Consider the following 18,251-nt stretch of genomic DNA (forward strand, 5'->3'; position numbering starts at 1 on the left):
GCATGCACCTGCTGRTGGGTATGTTTCCATGCATGCACATGTGATTAAAAATCAGCTTTTTTTATCCTAATAAAAATAACTTTTTCAAGTTGCTCAGATTTTTAGGCAAGTAAAAACTATCTTGACTGAAAAATACCAAGACAGTGATCTCTGTTCCCATTCTTCATACCTTGTAGTCTCTGTATTTTTAGATCAGGACAGGTAGACTTTGTTCTTAGTGTAAGTGGACTCTGGAGATGAGGCTGAACCTAAAAGAGAAGAAGAGACGATTCAATCTGAGTTTGACCCTGGAAGTGCAGGAAAAAGGCAAAGACATGACTGGAAATACTTACTAGAGAGAGAAGTAGACATATCTACTGTGATCTTGGAGTTCTTAGCGTACAATGTTAAAGCAGATATTAACTAGAAACAGAAGATCATTTAAATTGAATGATCACTTTACTAGTACTTCAAGATTCCTTATGTTCTTTAAAGTTCACTTCTGTTTTGTGTGTCTGATTTCATGTATAGAATTCCACGTTACTAAAGAGTGACTGCCTATAGAAGTTAATGATTTTACAAACCATTTGAGGTTTTGCTGAAATTTTTCTAAAGATCTGTGCTTATACTAGTCTGTAACATTTTAAAGTTAAATAGCTTGCCTTGGGGTAGAGTAACGTTGAAATAAGCACAATCATGTATTGTAACGTGTGTAGAATACCTTTCCCCCCAAGCCTGCCCTCTGCCACTTGCCTTCCCTCCCTCCCTCGCTCCATCCATGCACCCTGAAGATATTAAGGTCAGTGAAATATGAATAATGACTTTTTTTTACAGCTAAACCTGTAAGTCTAAAAACCTACTTAAAAGCTCAGTCCTGTAAGTTCAGTGCCTTAAACTCAGTGCAAGAAGTGCTCAGAATTTTTTTCCTAGTCAGGTAGAAATATTTAAATGTGTAGTTAAAGCCTCAAGTTACTGTAATGGGAATCAAAGTAGAAGAGTTGCACATGGTTAACATCTTGGATAGTTTGATCTGAGAATGCTTAATCTAGCCAACTATGAACTTGAGATCAAACCACAAATATGTGTAATTATTTCTGCTGGACTTGTAAATCTAGAAAGGGTCAAGGGTTGAAATTAAAGTATTAAATATGCAATACCATATTCTCTATTTTTTGTTAAATAACTTGTGCAATGAAATGTGGTGTTGCATCTCAGCCTTCAGAATAGAATCTTTTCAGTGAAATTATTTGCTTGCAGTTGACATAGAAGTAGAATCTTGTGAGAAAATTCATTCCAATTAACAATTGTCATTATATAACTTTAGAATTGTTTGTTCACTTAATGTTTCCTCCAAAAAGGTAGAATATAAACCTAACTTTATTTCCTCCAGCATATAAAAATAGTACCAAAAGAAAGTGCAACTTCAGTTTGGTAAAAGGAGAATTTATTAAAAGTTGTGATTTCTTAGATATTCAAAAATACTTTTTTTTTTTTGCTGCAAAATGATTTCAGGATATGCTGTAGAATTGAATGGAATTAATGTCTAAGTACCAGTAAGTAATGAACAAATGAGGAAAACTATTTTTCCTCTTAGCACGTTTGCAAGTTTCAATGCATAGTCATAGTGAAATGCTTGTAAGTTCAGTTTAACATAAAGTGACTATATAATTTGAAGGCTGCTTCAGTGTAATCAGCTGCAGTAGTGTTGAGTGAATGGCAGTATTTACAGAAGAGTAATTTTCATTCTTAGGATTGTCCATCTTAATTTTTTTAGGTCTTAGAAATATATTTTCATGAACTCAACTTTTCTGCATGTTATGCTCTATTTTACTTGTTTATCATACTCAGTTTTTCTGTAGCCAGGAGCTCCTTCCTGGCTCCTTCCTGGCTCCTTCTGTAGCTCCCTCTCCATCATCCCTCTGTGATTCAGGAGCAAAAAGAGAGGTTTTAAATGACTGATCTCTGTTTTAGAGCCTTTGGAGATAAACAAAAAGATTCCCAGTTGCTTCAGAGRATTCTGCATCAGTGCTATAGGTCCATCACCATTTCCTTCCTATACTGGTAGCTGTCTCTTGCTCCCTACACGTGCTTAGCAGTTACTTGATGAACTCGTGTGTATCACTCATAAGTTTACTTCCATCTCTCACTAACCATAACTGTGCAAATGGTACAGGCCACCCTATCATGACGACAGGCCATATTGGAAACCCCCCACAAGTGGAGAGGACAACAATTTACGATATATCCAAGAACAGAACCAGAAGAATTTAGGAGGAGTCCCAAGTATGGTGTATCAAGATAAACTCATGACGACACTCTGAAAGTCATCTTCATTTCACCTGCCATCTTAGACGATCATTACATTCCATGGTCATTGTCTGTCTGCAGTATGTTCTGTGCATTGTGTATAATGTGTGTGTCTTTGTATGTCCATCCTTGTTTGGTGTTCATGGACATTCTTGGTAAAAGTATTTGCCGTATTTTTATAAGAAATCTTGAAAAACCTGTGAAAACTGATCAGAATTCTTGGTGCCTCAAGATCAGAAATACTGGGGGATTTGCATTCTACCATACTTTTTCATCTGATGTGACTGTCTGCTTGCTGTTGAGGATCAGCCATGCATGTCTTAATTGTTTCTTATCTTCCTGTTTCTTTTGAGTTAAATTAATAGATGAATTTTGAGAAACTTCATTTTTGTAGTTGATATGTAAATAGGAGATTGGAGGGAGGGAAATTCATAATTCAAATTGGCAATTAAAATGGTTCATGGACAAAGGGCACATGTCGTGGTAGTCATAGGTTTGAGTTTCTTTTATCTTTAATTTTTGTTTTCTTAAGGAAAATTAAGAGGTGCTTGCCTAACTTCAAAAAAAAAAAAAAAAAAACTATAGGGAAAACACTATAAAAACACTAAAATATGTAGAGTATGTCTATTACATTTTGGACTTGCTAATCATTTCCCTCAAACCATACCTGCTGCTATAAATTGTAAGAATGTTGAAAATGAATCCTTGCTAAAAGGGTGCTGTTGTCATCTTGTCATTTTTAATGTGATTATGGATGTGAACTACACAATTTCCTAAAACTACCTTCTGAAAACTTTTCTCTGAGAGAATTCAAAAAAGAGTTCACAATCAGTACACTACAAGAGGAAAATGATCCAGTGAAATAGCTCTATTTTTTTAAGCTAGACTTTTGCAAAGTTGAATGTATATTTTTACAAACCTAGGTCTTTTAATAGGCTTGACTGATATTTTGATCACTTGCCTATCTTTTTGAATCTGGGAATCATAGTGCCATCTTCATTCATGCTTTTTGTTTTAATTTGGCCTTAACATCTGTGGTCTCTCTGCAGCTGTTGGAATCAATAAATCTTTTATTTGGGATACTTTAGAATAAAGTAGTTTTAAACTTGATAAATGTACATTTATAAATGGGTATAACCCTGAATTTTTTCAGAGCAGATTTGATGGTATATAACTTTTTGTAAAATACTTGTTTACAAATGTTATCTTAAATATTTGTTTTAATCTTTGCTGTATGTGCTAAGTACAAATAAAAATTCTCAACCTTCTTGTTCTGGTTATGATGCATTATTTATTTTTGAAAGGCTTTGAGGGAGGGTTGGTAGATACAATACACTGCTGCATTTGTTCCTAATTTCCCCTGGGATCAGTAATGCTGTGTTAGATCAGCATTTTCAGTACAGTCAGGGCGGGGGAGGTATAATACAGTAATTGGCACTTTCACACCTCAGTGCACAGAGTAACTCTAAGGTGGGCAGTCACAGAGGCTGACTTCAATTTCATGAGGCTAGTCTTCCTCTTTTTCATCAACACTGTATTTAAGGGAAAGGAGAAGGAGAAACTCTTTATAGAAAACTGTGTAGAAAACTCAGTTTAAGTGGAGAATTGTTGCTTCATGATTTACACACCTATGCTCATAGTATAGTGTTGTCCTTGTCTAACTTCATTTGCTTCTGTGTGGTTTGTTCTCAGTGTTCATGTGTTTTATCTATGACTTGGTTTATTGCTGAAGAAGCACTGAATGAGTGGTGTCCCTGACAGATTTCAAGAAAAAACAGCACAAGACTGGTCTTTAAATGTTAAAACAGTCTTTAAAATGTTAACAGTCTTTAAATGTTAAAATGCCTCATGCAGGAGGTCTGCACACAAGTGAAGACTATCCTGTGGGACTTCTGTGTTCTGCAGTTTTTGCATGTCACCTCGGGGGAAATGTATGTCTTACTGCTTCTCTGGAGAAGAAGCTCACGCACTTCCCACTCCCCTCTTACTTTTTTCTTCTACATCCTCTTTGTGGTCTGAAGATATCTGTACCAGCAATGTCACGGAGTGATCAGCTAGGTAAGAACAGATCAATTTCTCTGTCTTTCCTTGCTCTGGTCATAGTTGACTTCTAGTAGCAAATTGGGCTGGGATGCAATTGGGAAAAGAGGACAATTTTTTTCCTTTCTTTTTTTTAATCTGTTTCCACTCTAAATCTGGAATTGCTCTGCCTCATGCAGCTTACATCACCTGAACAGTGATGTGTATGGATACCCCTGCAGCGAGACTGATGGTGCAAATAACTTGCTTTAAATTTAAAAGCTTACTTTGTTTTTTTGTAAAATTAGCACACTTCTTACTTAGAAAATAGTTTTTTTAAAGGACTACTATGGGCATTGTGATATTAGAAATGCAATTTGGTTTTTGAAGCAAGGCAGAACACTTCACAGCTGAAAACCAGTTTACATAGGGAGAGGGGGAAAGAGGGGAAAGATGGCAAACACTTAGTTAATTTAGATGTTAACTGTAGTGCCTTTTGTTTAAATTTAAAATACTGAGAAAGTTTTCTTTGATATGTCAGTATCACATCTCTGCTGTGTAAGCATTTTTCCATCGTCTTAAATTATTTTAACTAAGAGTTTCCATGCAGAAATGCCATGCTATTTTTACTTGCTGTAGAAGAGCATGTTATACCACTATTGTCTCATCATAGAAATCAACCCATTCCATATGTATTTTACATATACATGGAAGCTGCTTTAAAAGAAAACCTTGCATACTCCCTGAAGGAAGTATCACTTTCTCAATTAAATGGAATATGTTCTTACGAGTGCCCATTGAACTGTTTGTGCAAACTTTCCCCACCCAATTCTGAAGTCCATTCATTGTATAAGTCTGAAATCTTTTTACAAGTCTGGCATATGCTGAGAAATTTTTGGAGTCTGATTACAGGTGATAAACGCTATCCTTGCTTCAGCTAAAAGATTTTTTTTTCGTTGGGGGTGCGGTTATGAGTAAAGTGCCAGGTATCTGAGCAATTACACTGATAGGAAGTCTGGTGAATAACAGACTTCATTCTATGTGCTTGATACACTTTGTGAATTGCTTGATACATCTTACAGAGGCAGCAGTTGGTGCAGCAGTTGGTGCAGAAGGTGCGCAGGAAGATGCAAGAAGGCATCTTTGTTTCTGATCTTTGTAGTGCCCGCTTCCACAAACATGTTCATAACACACTGCAAAGCACATTCACCTGTAGCTGTTGGAGTTGCTGCATCAGCTATGTCAGAAGCTTCAACCCAGACAGACCCTCTGACAGCAGATGCACCTCTGCAGGTCTCAGGCTGCAGGGAGTACTTGGGGCCTCTTCAGAAGGCCTGGACAGCTCTCCTGCAGGAGGTGTGCTGTTGTTGACAAATTGTGGTGTTAGGTAAAGGAGTTGTGGGAAGAAGTCAGCAGACTATGAAGCATCAGTGAAGATGAGCAGGGCATTCTCGGAGACCGTGCTGCTCTGGGAGTTCCATTCCCCTGCAGGAAGGTGTTGCTGGAGGACTCTGTGCTGAGTGAGACAGTACATCACAACATTGTAGAAGAAGGCTGGAAAATGGTCACTTCTTGTAGATGGAGAAAGGCCCCAACTCCTCCTGAAGAATTCCGCTTGCAGTTGAAGAACTGGTTTAGTGCCCTCCAGGATGAGGAAGAGCTGGGCGTGGCTTCAAGAGAAGCAACTGGGCTGACAGACCCTGTGCCTAGTGACAGTGGTTGTTGTGGGTGACTCCATGCTGCAGGGGACGGAGGCACCTATCTGCTGACCTGACCTCCTGTCTGAAGAGGTTTGCTGCTTGCCAGGAGCTCATATACAAGAAGTCATCTGAAGACTGCCAAGGCACCTCCACAAATCAGACTGCTACCCTCTACTGCTCTTTTAAGTGGGTGCTAATGATRATAAGGGCAAMTTAGAAACAATCAAGCAGAATTTCAGAGCTCTGGGTGGGTGGTCAAGGGTCTGGGAGCCCAGGCAATCATCTTAATCCTGCCACTGAGAGGGAAGAATAGGAGAAAGAGTAGACGGATTTTCCAAGTTCACAAGTAGCTGTGCCACTGGTGGTGGCAGCAGGGTTCTGGTTTCTGTGATCATGGAATGCTGTCTGAAGATCAAAAACTGCTGGGGCGAGATGGGATGCACCTTACTAAGCGAGACAGATGTGTCTTTGCCAACAGGTTGGCCAGCTTGGTAAAGAGAGTTTTAAACTAGGAAGGATGGGGGAAAGGGAGAGTTATAAAGACAGAGTAGTCAACAAAACACAGCTGAAGTTGTGAGGCTTCTAGAGGGCCTCCATGCAGCTGGGGATGTGCATATGAGACATGGCTATGGGGGATCCCCTTGAACTGCTCCTGGAAAACCTGCAAGCACGACTACCTCTATGAAATGCTTGTACACCAATGTATGCAGCATGAGGAATAAACAGGAGGAACTGGAGATCTATGTATGGTCATAGGGCCATGATCTCATTGTAGTCACAGAGACATGGTGGAATGGCTTGCATGACTGGAATGTTGTCATGGATGGCTATGTGCTTTTTAGGAAAGACAGGCCAGGGAGGAGAGGTGGTGGAGTTGCTCTTTATGTGAGAGAACAACTGGAATGCATCGAGCTCTGCTTACAGGTGGATGAAGAAGGAGTAGAAAGCTTATGGGTGAAGATCAAAGGGCAGGCTAACATGGGGGACACTATTGTGGGTGTCTACTGCGGGCCACCTCACCAGGAAGAGAAAGTCAATGTGACCTTCTACAGACAGCTGGAAGTAGCCTCACGGCCACAGGCCCTGGTTCTCATGGGAGACTTCAGCCACCCTGACATCTGCTGGAGGAACAACATAGCTAGGCACAAACAGTCCACGAGACTCCTGCAGTGCATCGATGATAACTTTTTGACATGTGGCCAATGAGAAGGGATGTCTTGCTAGACCTTGTCCTAACCAACAAAGAAGGACTGGTTAGAGATATGAAGGTTGGGGGCAGCCTTGGCTGCAGTGACCACGAGATGGTGGAGTTCAGGATCCTGTGTAGAGAAGGCAAGGCAACAGGCAGGATTGTAACCCTTGGCCTCTTCAGGGACCTACTTGCAGAAATCCCATGAGTTAGGGCTCCAGAAGGAAGGAGAGTGAGAGAACTGGCTAGTATTCAAGCATCACTTCCTCCAAGCTCAAGAGTGGTGCATCCCAAGGAGAAAGAAGTGCAGCAAAAGGGGCAGAAGACCTGCATGGATGAGCAACRAGCTCCTGGCACAACTCAGACAGGAGAAGAAAGTCCACAGAAYGTGGAAAAGGGGACAGGCTACTKGGGAGAATTACAGGAATGCAATCAGAGTATGTAAAGATGCGACCGGGAAGGCTAAGGCCCATTTGGAACCGAGTCTGGCAAGGGATGYCAAGGACAACAGGAAGGGCTTCTTTAAATCCAATGGTAGCAAGAGGAAGACTAGGGAAAATGTGGGCCCCCTACTGAATGGGGTCGGTGCTGGGATGATGAAGGCTACAGAGAAGGCAGAATTAGTGAATGCCGCCTTTGCTTCAGTCTTCACTGCTAAGGGCAGCCCTCAAAAACCCCAGAGCCTGGATGTGAGGCAGAAAGTCTGGAGAAAGGCAGACTTTCCTGTGGTTGAGGAGGCTAGGATTAGAGACCTTCTGGGCAAGCTTGACGTCCACAAATCCATGGGCCCCGATGGGGTGCACCCACGGGTACTGAGGGAGCTGGTGGATGTTGTTGCTAGGCCGCTCTCCATCATCTGTGAAAGGTCCTGGAGAACTGGAGAGGTGCCTGAGGACTAGAAGAAAGACAATGTCACTCCAGTCTTCAAAAAGGGCAAGAAGGAGGACCCAGGCAACTATAGGCTGGTCAGCCTCACCTCCATCCCTGGAAAGGTGATGGAAGAGSTCATTCTGGATGTTGTCTCCAGTCATATAGAGCAAAAGAAGGTGATCAAGAGTASTCAGCATGGATTCACCCAGGGGAAATCCTGCTTAACCAATCTGATAGCCTTCTATGATGGAATRAGTGGCTGGGTAGATGAGGGGAGAGAAGTGGATGTTGTGTACCTTGACTTCAGGAAGGCTTTTGATACTGTCTCTCATAACATCTTCCTAGATAAGCYCAGGAAGTGTGGGCTAGTTGAGTGGACAGTGAGGTGGATTGAGAATGGGCTGAAAGGCTGAGCTCAGAGGGTTGTCATCAGTGCGGAGTCTAGTTGGAGGCCTGTAACTAGTGGAGTTCCCTAGGGCTCAGTACTGGGGCTAGTCTTGTTCAACTTCTTCATCAATGACCTGGACAAAGGGATGGAGTGCATCCTCAGCAAGTTTGCTAATGGTATCAGCTGCTCCTCCCACCATTCAGAGAGACCTGGGCAGGCTAGAGAGCTGGGTGGAGAGGAACCTCCTGAGATTCAACAAGGGCAAGTGCAGGGTCCGGCACCTAGGGAAAAATAACTCCATGCACCAGTACAGGCTGGGGGCTGACCTGCTGCAAAGCAGCTCTGCCGAGAAGGGCCTGGGAGTGCTGGTGGATGACAGATTGACCATGAGCCAGCAATGTGCCCTTGTGGCCAGGAAGGCCAATGGTCTCCTGGGGTGCCTTAGGAAGAGTGTTGCCAGCAAGTGGAGGGAGGTGATCCTGCTCCTCTACTCAGCCCTGGGGAGGCCTCATCTGGAGGACTGCGTCCAGTTCTGGGCTGCCCAGTACAAGAAAGACCTGGAGCTACTGGAGAGAGTCCAGTGTAGGGCTATGAAGATGATCAGAGGGCTGGAGCATCTRCCCTATGAGGGATGGCTGTGAGAGCTGGGCCTCTTCAGCCTGGGGAAGAGAAGACTGAGGGGGAGGGGGAGGATCTTATCTATGTGTATAAGCATCTGAAGGAAGGGAGTCAGAGAAGGGGCTAAACTCTTCTTAGTTGTCCCRTGTGACAGGACAAGAGGCAGTTGGGAAAAACTGAATGACAGGAAGTTCTGCGTGAATGTGAGGGGGAGTTTGTTCCCTGTGAGAGTGACAGAGCCCTGGAAGAGGTTGCCCAGAAAGGTTGTGGAGTCTCCTACTCTGGAGATCTTCAAGGCCCGCCTGGCTGCAACCCTGTCTAACATGCTCTAGGTGACCCTGCAGAGCAAGGAGGTTGGACTGGATGATCTCCAGAGGTCCCTTCCAACCTTACCCATTCTGTGATTCTATGATCTTGGCTGAGTGTATTTTCTGATCCTTTCTGTGCATGCCTTCCCCAAACCGTTTAGAAAGCTGGAGACCAATTCTTCCTCAACATAGCTCAGAGTCATCTTTCTGCTTTGTGTACTCTGTTTYACAGTAGGGTTATTTCTGGACAATAATAATTCTAATCCTGTATACTCTCCCCAGGAACTGGTGGGAGAATTGCACAGCTGACAATACCACATCTGTAACCTGAATGAAATACACCACTTCTGAGCCCCAGCCTGTGGAGCCCTCTAGCACGTAGACTAATGACTAATGTTACAGGTAGCATTGTCACTTTCAGTRAATTATTTTAGCATGGGCTTTTTCTTCAAACATCGGTTTTCCGCTACTTGTACTGTGGCTGATGTGAGTCATAGGCAAAGGGAACAGAGGCAGCATTTTTTGTAATGCATTTTCAGAGCTGGCTATCAGGGTTTGCACACTTCAGGAGAAGAATCAAGTCTTTCCAAAATACTCATTAGTGAACCAGCATGCAATTTGACCAAAACCGGGATTAACTTCTCACATTACAGACACAAACAAAGCATATATTCTGACCTTCTGACGTAAAATGTCCCATCTTTTTCCTCTCATTCTGAGTGAGTGCTGCAGAAGGTCTTCCTTTAGCCTGCAAGAGAGAGAAGAGATTGTTTGCAAGAAATTTTGAAAATGGATCTTCTACTGCTGAAAAGGAGTGAGTTGGGGCACTTCTTAAGACTGGAAAAAATGAAGATAAGTACATTGCTCACTTCTCAGTTGTCAAAGCTGGCTAGATGAGGCCTTCAGAGCCTAGGGAGCAAGACAGTTCAGTGCTGCAGTCATCTGTTTTCAAAGGAAATTGTCCACCAATCATTCCAGCTTGTGTATCAAGCGGACAGGCTAATACTACCTAGATTGAAGGAGGGAAGTTTCAACACATATCCATCCTCTGGAAAGACTGTTGGTGTTCTTTGAAGCGATAAGTGGTTTTTTCTTTGTGGAAAAGGAGAGTTGAGTAGAAAAGTATTACAGGAGAGTGTTGTCATTGCAGGCCTAAGCAAAAGATTACTAATGGCAGTCAATGAGATTGTTCCAGCCAGAGCTGCTACAGACCAACTAGCATTAACAGATGRAAATCTTTTGAATCTCAGATTGTGTGTGTTATACTTTGAAGAGAGACTGATCCACAGGATCCTAGCTTCTTTGACTGTTCTAGCCAAGAATCTTACAGAACCATCCTGAACTAGCATTTTGTTGGTTAAGCCTCTGCATCTTAATCACATTTGTGCTGCACTGTGAGGATCAAGATTTTGAATCATTTCAAAAAGAGTTTGTTCTGTACTTTACAGTCAAGTTGCAAGTGCATGGAAAAAGGCAGTGTTGTTATGCATGCGCTTAGCTTTTAGCATGGAAGGGCCCACAGGGAAAATGTTTTTTTTTCAGCAGGCACCAGACAAACATGTATAGAAAGATACAGCTTTTGTACCGAACCAATCCTAGTCTAAAGTAGGTAGGAAGAAACATCTTGTGAAGGGAAGGGGCAGACCACACCTTTCTATCTGGCATCTCTCGCAATACGGTGCARAGATGTGAGTGATAACGAGAATGACCTTGATATTCCTCTTTAGTTGTTTTCCAGGTACTGTTGTACTCTGAGGTATGTACTATATACTTCTATGTACTTCTCTATGCTTCTRTCCAGAGTGCATGTGCTCTGCTTCTCTTGTTGCCACTGCGCTTACAAAAACAGGTAAAAACTCAGTTCAGCTGGAGTTCCTCCCTTGATACGAGTCACTCTGAGTAGGCTAAAATCAGCTTGCTTTCTACTTACTAATGGCTATTTCATGTCTGTTCTTTAAAGCAAAACAAATTATTTTTTGAATAGCTGATTTCATGAGCACTAATCTGAATGTAGTTGTAAAGTTCCCAAATCATGCAATCTCTATGCACTCTCCACTGCAAATATTAGTAAACTGCTATAGAAAATGTATGAATATGTTCCATAACAACTTTTCTGTTGCTTTTAATTTCAGCATGTAATAAGTTCAGTTCTGTACTGGAAAAAAAGATGTATTTTTTAAAATACCACAATATTTCCCATCTTTTTTTTTTTTTTTTTTTTTTAGCAGTATATTGGAGGACTTGACATAGAGGAAAGATGGGTGGAGACAGGTTGTTTCATCTGCCTGATATCTTAGACCTAATGTTATTTCTTTACTGTGTGTTTCTGGAGTAATATTTTTCTTGTGACTCTGGGAGTCTGTTGCACTCAGCGTGGCAGCAGCTCATCTTCCATGATTTGTTGCATAGATATTTTCAGAAGAAATCCAGCTCATTTTTTGTCTAGCAGAAGAAACATTTATAATGCCTGCCTTGGTCATCACACTTTCTGAGAGCTGAGGAACCAGTCTTCGAATTTAAAAATAATATAAATTTTGAGCTAAGGCTACTGAAGAACCAGAAGATGTACCCCTAGAATTCTATTTTTAAATTGCCACCACAAATCTACGTGCATGTTTGAGCCTTATGTTTTTCATACTTGCTGCCTTCCAAATCTATAATGTCTTTTTTCCCTTTTTTTTAGTAGTAATATGGCCTACAGCTTTAAACTATCAGACATCAAAACCTGCAGCTTCTCAAATCAAAGATGAAAGCATATATTGAACTACAGGAAGAACAGATGTTTCACCTAAGAACAGTTTAGAAAGCCTGTAGTTCCTGGATTAACAATGTTGTATGTTGAAGCCAAGATAAAAACCAAGATTTTTTTTTTTTTTTTTTTTTGAATGAGGCAATGAAGAATATCTCTTCATTCCTGCCTCCTGGGAAAAAAAAAAAAAAAAAAAGGAAAAAAAAGAAGCCACACCTACTTCATTGTAGGAAGTACTGATCTAATGCAACTTAAACTCCATATAATAATCTACTAGCTATATTCTATTTTCCTTATTAAACCAATAATGATCTATAGTAGTCTCAATGGCTTGTCTACTATTATCAATTTCTGCTATTTTGAGAACCTTAGGGAAGTAGAGGTATAAAATATTACTGCTTCTCCAGTGCTTTCTAAGTTGTGTAAGAGCATTAACAATGACCTCAGTACCTAAGCAGACGACAAAGTAACTGTGTTCTTTTTCATCTCCAGAGGCCAAAACTTTGAATCTTGAGGCTGTGCTGGGAGGCAACAGGTTCCAGCACAGTGTTTCCCATCGGTGGGTACAGGAATTGGACAGAAAGGAGGGAAGAGCACTCAGGAAAAGAAATAAAAAAAAAACAGGCCAGGGAAAGAACAAGCTTGAGAGGAAGGGATAGGGGGAGAGACATTTTACAGCAGAGCATGCGGTGGGAGGAAGCAGAAAAGAAAAGCAATAGAGGCTGTTAGAAACTCTGAAAGGAGAACAGGAATGAAGGAGGGGAGCTTTGGTACTTTAATGTCTGTCTTCAGCACCTGGAGCTCACYGGGTTGGTAAGCACAGCTGATTTGAAGCAAGGCTTCAAAGAACTTGAAAGTAAAACTGATCACTTTTGTGAAAATTTTGAGTGTAGAAGGGCCTCTTTTGTTCTMAGACATTCATTTTAAAATTCTGCTGTTATGTTCAGTGGGTCACTCTCTTGTTCAGAATTTCCAGTGTAAGAAAAGTTTGAAATTTGATTTTAAACTAAAGGAAAAGTTTCTTGCTATAATTCAGATCAGTTTCCCAAGTGTTGCAAGAAAAGGAGCGCACAGCTGGTTGCAAGTTTGTAAATGAGAACTTTCTTGCTGTGCTGAGTGATTGATTTTTGTATTTTTGCCTGTTGATACTTTCTCCTAAGCAAACAAGTGAAAAGTTCTGTCTGGCCTTGAAAAGAGTTTTTACTTGCTGTATATTGTACCTGGCTTTGCTGGTAATGTGGTAAAAGGCCAAAAACCTGTAGCCTAAACTGAAGTTTTTCTTGTGGCAGTAGTGCTAGATACATTCGTACTAGACTTGAAAGTCCTGGCAAGTCACTGAAAATTCAGAAAATCATGTGCTGCTTTGTAGGATGCTAGACAAATTATGAATCTGAATAATAAGAAAGCATGAAATTTCTATGATTTGATCTATTTATTGAAAATTTTTTCGTGGAATTTCAGCTTGGTATGGTTAAAGATAAAAAGGAGATCTTAAAAAATGGGAGCATATTGTTAAGGAAAGCTAAATCCAGTAAACTTTAAGGCTAAGGTGATTTCTCCTTTGCCGTCCACTAGATGTGAGGCTGCTGTAGTTCCTGGTTTCCATAAACATGGACAGCACAGACAGCCTGATACACGTATATGTCCACAGAGAACAGTAACGACTCCAGTTAAATGAGAAGATGGGGCAAACCAGCCAAGCAGTTTGCTTATGTGTTACTGGTCCCTTTCATCCCCTCTCCTCTCTGCTTTCCTATGCTTGTTCTTCCTTGATCCACACCAATTTTCCCTTTCTCTTCCCTTGTCTCCTTCCAGATGACCGAGCTGCTCCGTCTTTGGTCCAAGTTGTGCTGAGTCCATAACCAAATTTCCCAAGACTGTCTTGGTAATTTGAATCTTATGTGGCATTATTGATGCAGTTTCCTCAAAGATCCTTAATATTCCCATGCAGCTCTTTGAGAGGTTGGACATTTCTTGTGTAAATCCTCTTTAATGACCTGGGAAATCCGGTCGTTCTTCATGGTGCTTTCTTTAACATTTGTTAGCTATTCGCGCTTTCATCTCTTATATCTAGGAATTTCTCACGTCCTCATGTTCTGTTATGGTGACCAAAGCTCAGGGCGAGGACTGCTTCTCTGCCTGCAYGCCCTACTAAGTATGTGATACTGAGGAGGGGAGAAAGAGTGGGAAGTGCTTAGCTCAGGAACCTGAATTACTTAATGGGTTAGATAGTAATAAAGGCAGTAGCTTGAGTTAGGAACCTCTTGATCAGCTGCAGGCTGTCTTGGAGGCCTAAGTTCCTCAGTTTGTTTTTGCTCTTATTTTAACCTGAATTAGTATCCTTTCATTAGCCACCTTGATTTGCTTTATTTCCCAAACAGTCATGCATTGTCTGCATGTGACTAAATGGGGAAAGTAGGACTAACTTGGAGGGGAATTTTGTCTGCCTTAGAAAATTCTGCATCTGCCTTTCAGAGTTTTTCTCATTTGCAAGGGCATCTGGGACAGTGAATTCTTTTTTTTGACAGGTGATTAAATATCATTAGCTATCATTGTTATTAATTAAAAACATTTGTAAATGAAGAAAAGCAAGTTTAGTTTCCCGGTAGGCATATTTTGCATGACAGTTTTGCAAGGCAGTATGTTATTTAATGATCATTGTGTAGATAAGGTGAAATCTGTGAGAACAATGGCTTTGTTGWGCTTGGATTTGTTTCTTGGTATTTTATTAGAACATGGTTTGCCGCAGGCTCTGTTGTTCTTGTAGAGGATTCCAGATTAACTGCTGGATCCTCTCCTGCTTCAAAACTTAGTTCAACATCTTGTCATGGAGGAAATTGCTGCATGTACTTAAATATCTCCCACAGAAGAAAGTCTCCCCACTCTCATCACCATTGCAGACACCTCTCATCTTTTCTCTTGGCACTTTCTCCTTCCTTCCAAGATTTGTTTGGCTGGCTGTGAGAAGGCTGCTGGCTGCTGCTCTGCTTCTAGAGTGCAAGGAAGATATGGCTTTCTAAGGCATCCCTAGGGATTGGTTGGGTCCCTTAAACTTCACCAGCAAGAGGGAGCTTYCTTGTCCTTATGAAATTGAGGCAACTGGGCCAGGTCTTCTGTCATCTGTTAGTATTAGGACAGAGCACAGAAGTAATAGTACCATCAGGCTTCATTTTACTTCTCACAGTTGAAGAAGCCAGCAAGAAAAATAGCTTTTATCACCATGAAAGAGGTCTTTTCCTAATCCACCTTTACTTAGGAACAYTCATTGCTTCTTAGCTGCAAACTGAAACTTTATTCTCTTTTATAAGCAGTCCTTCTTCCATGGTTTGTATTCCTTTCATATGTACCACTGGATCCYTTCAAAGTCTCTTATGCCCGCTGTTTTTGGCAATCAGTTAGTCCTTACACAAAACACCACCTTCTTCCTACCCTCCTCATTTCCTTTTAATTGCTATTCACAAGGAAGTTTCCAGTGTATTGCAAAATAGATGTGCTCTATCACTTTGCATGCTYTAGCAGCACACTGGATGTGAAAGATTCTTAAGAAAATTAAAATAAGTATGGCTAAAATTCAGGATTAGGATGTGGTAGTGGGTAAAATGTCTCCTATTAGGGAGTGAAGTGAGTGGGGAATCCTGCCAACACCTGCAGTGTGAATGTGAGCTATTGAAAGCTGCAGAAGTCACCAAGTCAGTCTTGCTTTGAGCTGTGGCTGTGGAGAGGGTTAAGAGGGGTTTTGGAGATATTTTTTTTTCTTTTTTCCCTTTTTTTTTCTTTCTTTTTCTTTTTTCTTTTCTTTTTTTCTTTTTCTTTTTCTTTTCTTTTTCTTTTTTTTTCTTTTTCTTTTTCTTTTTTTTTTTGAGACTTTTAAACACTAAAAACTGCAGTGGTTCAGGGTGGAAGCAATGTTCAAATCAAGGGATCAAAGGTGGATGTGAGACTTGTTGAAGGCCATCTAAAAAATAATCACACTCACATCTAGAAACCTGTTGGGGTTTTTTTTTAACAGTAGTTCAGCTGTATTAGGGAGGGTCTAAGCTCAATGCAAAGGCATTCAAGGGGCACAGTGGTTGGAAGCTGCTTTCTGCTCTTGCCCCACAGCCCCGCAAGGAGGCAAGCAAAGGGAAACTCACCATGAGCTTTCTAAGTATAACTTTAAAAAGATGGGAGAAGCCTACAGGAAGGSGACATTGGCAGGGYGCAGGAGTAGGCCTACTCTGGGACRCAGGTGAGAGATGTTTATGCAGGTCTACCCAGTTACATTCTGCAGGAAAATGAGAATGGTAGCTGTGAGGATGGTGTAAAAAGAATTATTAAAGATCTGTATCACCCCTACCTAAGATTACAAACATACTATCATTCTTTCTGGTCTGCATCCTAAATCTTTTCACACCCTAAAATCATAATCCATTTGCAACTTACTGTCTCATCCATTAAAAACTTGGTGCAAGAGGACCTCCCATTTTGGTGTAATCTACTTCCTGGTTCAGGTTGTAGAGGGGGAAGAAACCTGGCCAGATTAGAAAAGGATTTGTTGTTCTTGAGGATCATGAGCTGAATAAGTCAACAACCTCATGCAATTCAGGAAAAAGCAAATGTCCTGTTTATACAAACAGGAATAGACCCCATAGGACATAGGAAGGGACCCTTCCTCTTTGCCATGCATTTGTAAGGCCTTAGTAGGAATGATGTGCATAGTTCTGTGCACCAAATTTCAGAGGCAGACTGTCAGTGTGCAGAAGGGGAAGCAAGAACAATCAGGGCTCTAGAAAATGTGTGACCTGTGAGAAACAACTGAATAATTTAGAGCTTTTCAAGTCTGGAGAAAAGGTTGAAGGGAGATATGAAAACAGATTTTAAAAAATACAGATTTTCTGTAGCAAGAAATAATCTGTTCCCTGTGATGGATGGGACAGGAAATAACAGGTTTAAATTGCAGTAAAAGAGATTTAGAAAACAGAAAAAAATTAGTAAGTGTAGGGATGATGAAACACTGAATAGATTGTTCAGGGAGGTCACGATGTCTTTGCTAGTGAAGGTTTTCAAAATAAAATTCAGTCAACCTGCTGGGGTAACACAAGCCTGCTTAGTCCTATTTTGAAGGGGCAGGTGGATATTTAAGACTTCTGAATTCCCCTCCCCCCCCCCGCCCCGCTTTTTCCATATTTTTCTATGATTCCCTAGTGTTGTATGTGTGAGTTGTACACTAGAGAGGCATGACTTGGTAAGGCAGCATGTGTGTGGAGCATATGAAATGTAAAAATGTTAACTGGAAATAGCTTTTGAAACAACTGATGAGTATAATGCTGGGATAGAGGGCTAATAATGGAAATAAAATTCAAAAATTTGAAAAAGTAATCAGATGATGTATATTAATTGCCCTATTCCTTAATATGCTGCCTTTTTGGTCAGAAGAAAACARTTACGAGAGTTTGAGGCTAAAGACAATGCCAAGTGTCTTCTGGATGTTGATTGGCTTTGTTGAAAGTTGAGCCTGGATCCTTGGGAGTACTTTGACAGAGGGAGGGACAGRGAAGGAAGAAATGGTCTCTTCCTTTASAGAATAGGCTGTAGGGCACTGTGTCTTTTCCCTTGAAAGACRAGAGTAAGCTATATAGGAAGCAGTTGGAGCTTGTTGAGAAAACTAGAGAAATAAAAGAGGAAATCTGCAGGGTAGTCCSCTGACTTAAAAAGTAAAATAAAGATGAAACATTGGCATACTGGGAGGTCTGAAATCAAATAGGACAGAAGAGCTCAAAACTGATACCTGCCCATCTGTGCACGTAGTTTGAGAGAATAACTTGATGTCTGCAGAACAAATATGAAATGTGGAGGGCTTAGGACGTGCCCAGAATGTTGCTCATTGACATGATTTATTCCCGGAGATGGGCTGGGGAGGATACACGAGCCCAACATCCGTTCAGGTAAGCCAAGTAGAAACAAGCAGTAGAAAAAAGAGTTAATAGCAGAAAGATGCATTGGGGGAAAAAAATCTGAAGCATCTAGGTTTTAAATGATGAAGAATAGAAAAATACCCTGGAAAAATKTGTAGCACCACTGCCAAAAAGTGATATCATCTTGTAGAAACTGCACTGAGATATCAGGATGCCTCATGCCCCTAAAT

The 18,251-nt window shown here is 41.0% G+C and overlaps 1 protein-coding gene across 11 annotated transcripts in view; it reads left to right on the forward strand.

Annotated features, from left to right (window-relative positions):
* Positions 1-18,251, forward strand: part of EPB41L4B (erythrocyte membrane protein band 4.1 like 4B) — a 183,009-nt gene that overhangs the window by 86,982 nt on the left and 77,776 nt on the right. The window contains exon 16 of one of the 11 annotated variants that reach the window (XM_085314588.1): positions 2,153-2,217. The exons of 9 other annotated variants lie outside the window; for them this stretch is intronic. In XM_085314588.1, coding sequence (XP_085170714.1) covers positions 2,153-2,217 — 65 coding nt within the window. Of the gene's footprint in view, positions 1-2,152; positions 3,446-18,251 lie in introns of those variants that run through there. One more of the 11 variants, XM_085314587.1, reaches the window with a different exon arrangement.

The sequence above is a fragment of the Rhea americana genome, unplaced genomic scaffold (assembly GCF_003343005.1).
Source record: "Rhea americana isolate MKP2758 unplaced genomic scaffold, rheAme1 scaffold_409, whole genome shotgun sequence".
NCBI classification, from domain to species: Eukaryota; Metazoa; Chordata; class Aves; order Rheiformes; family Rheidae; genus Rhea; species Rhea americana.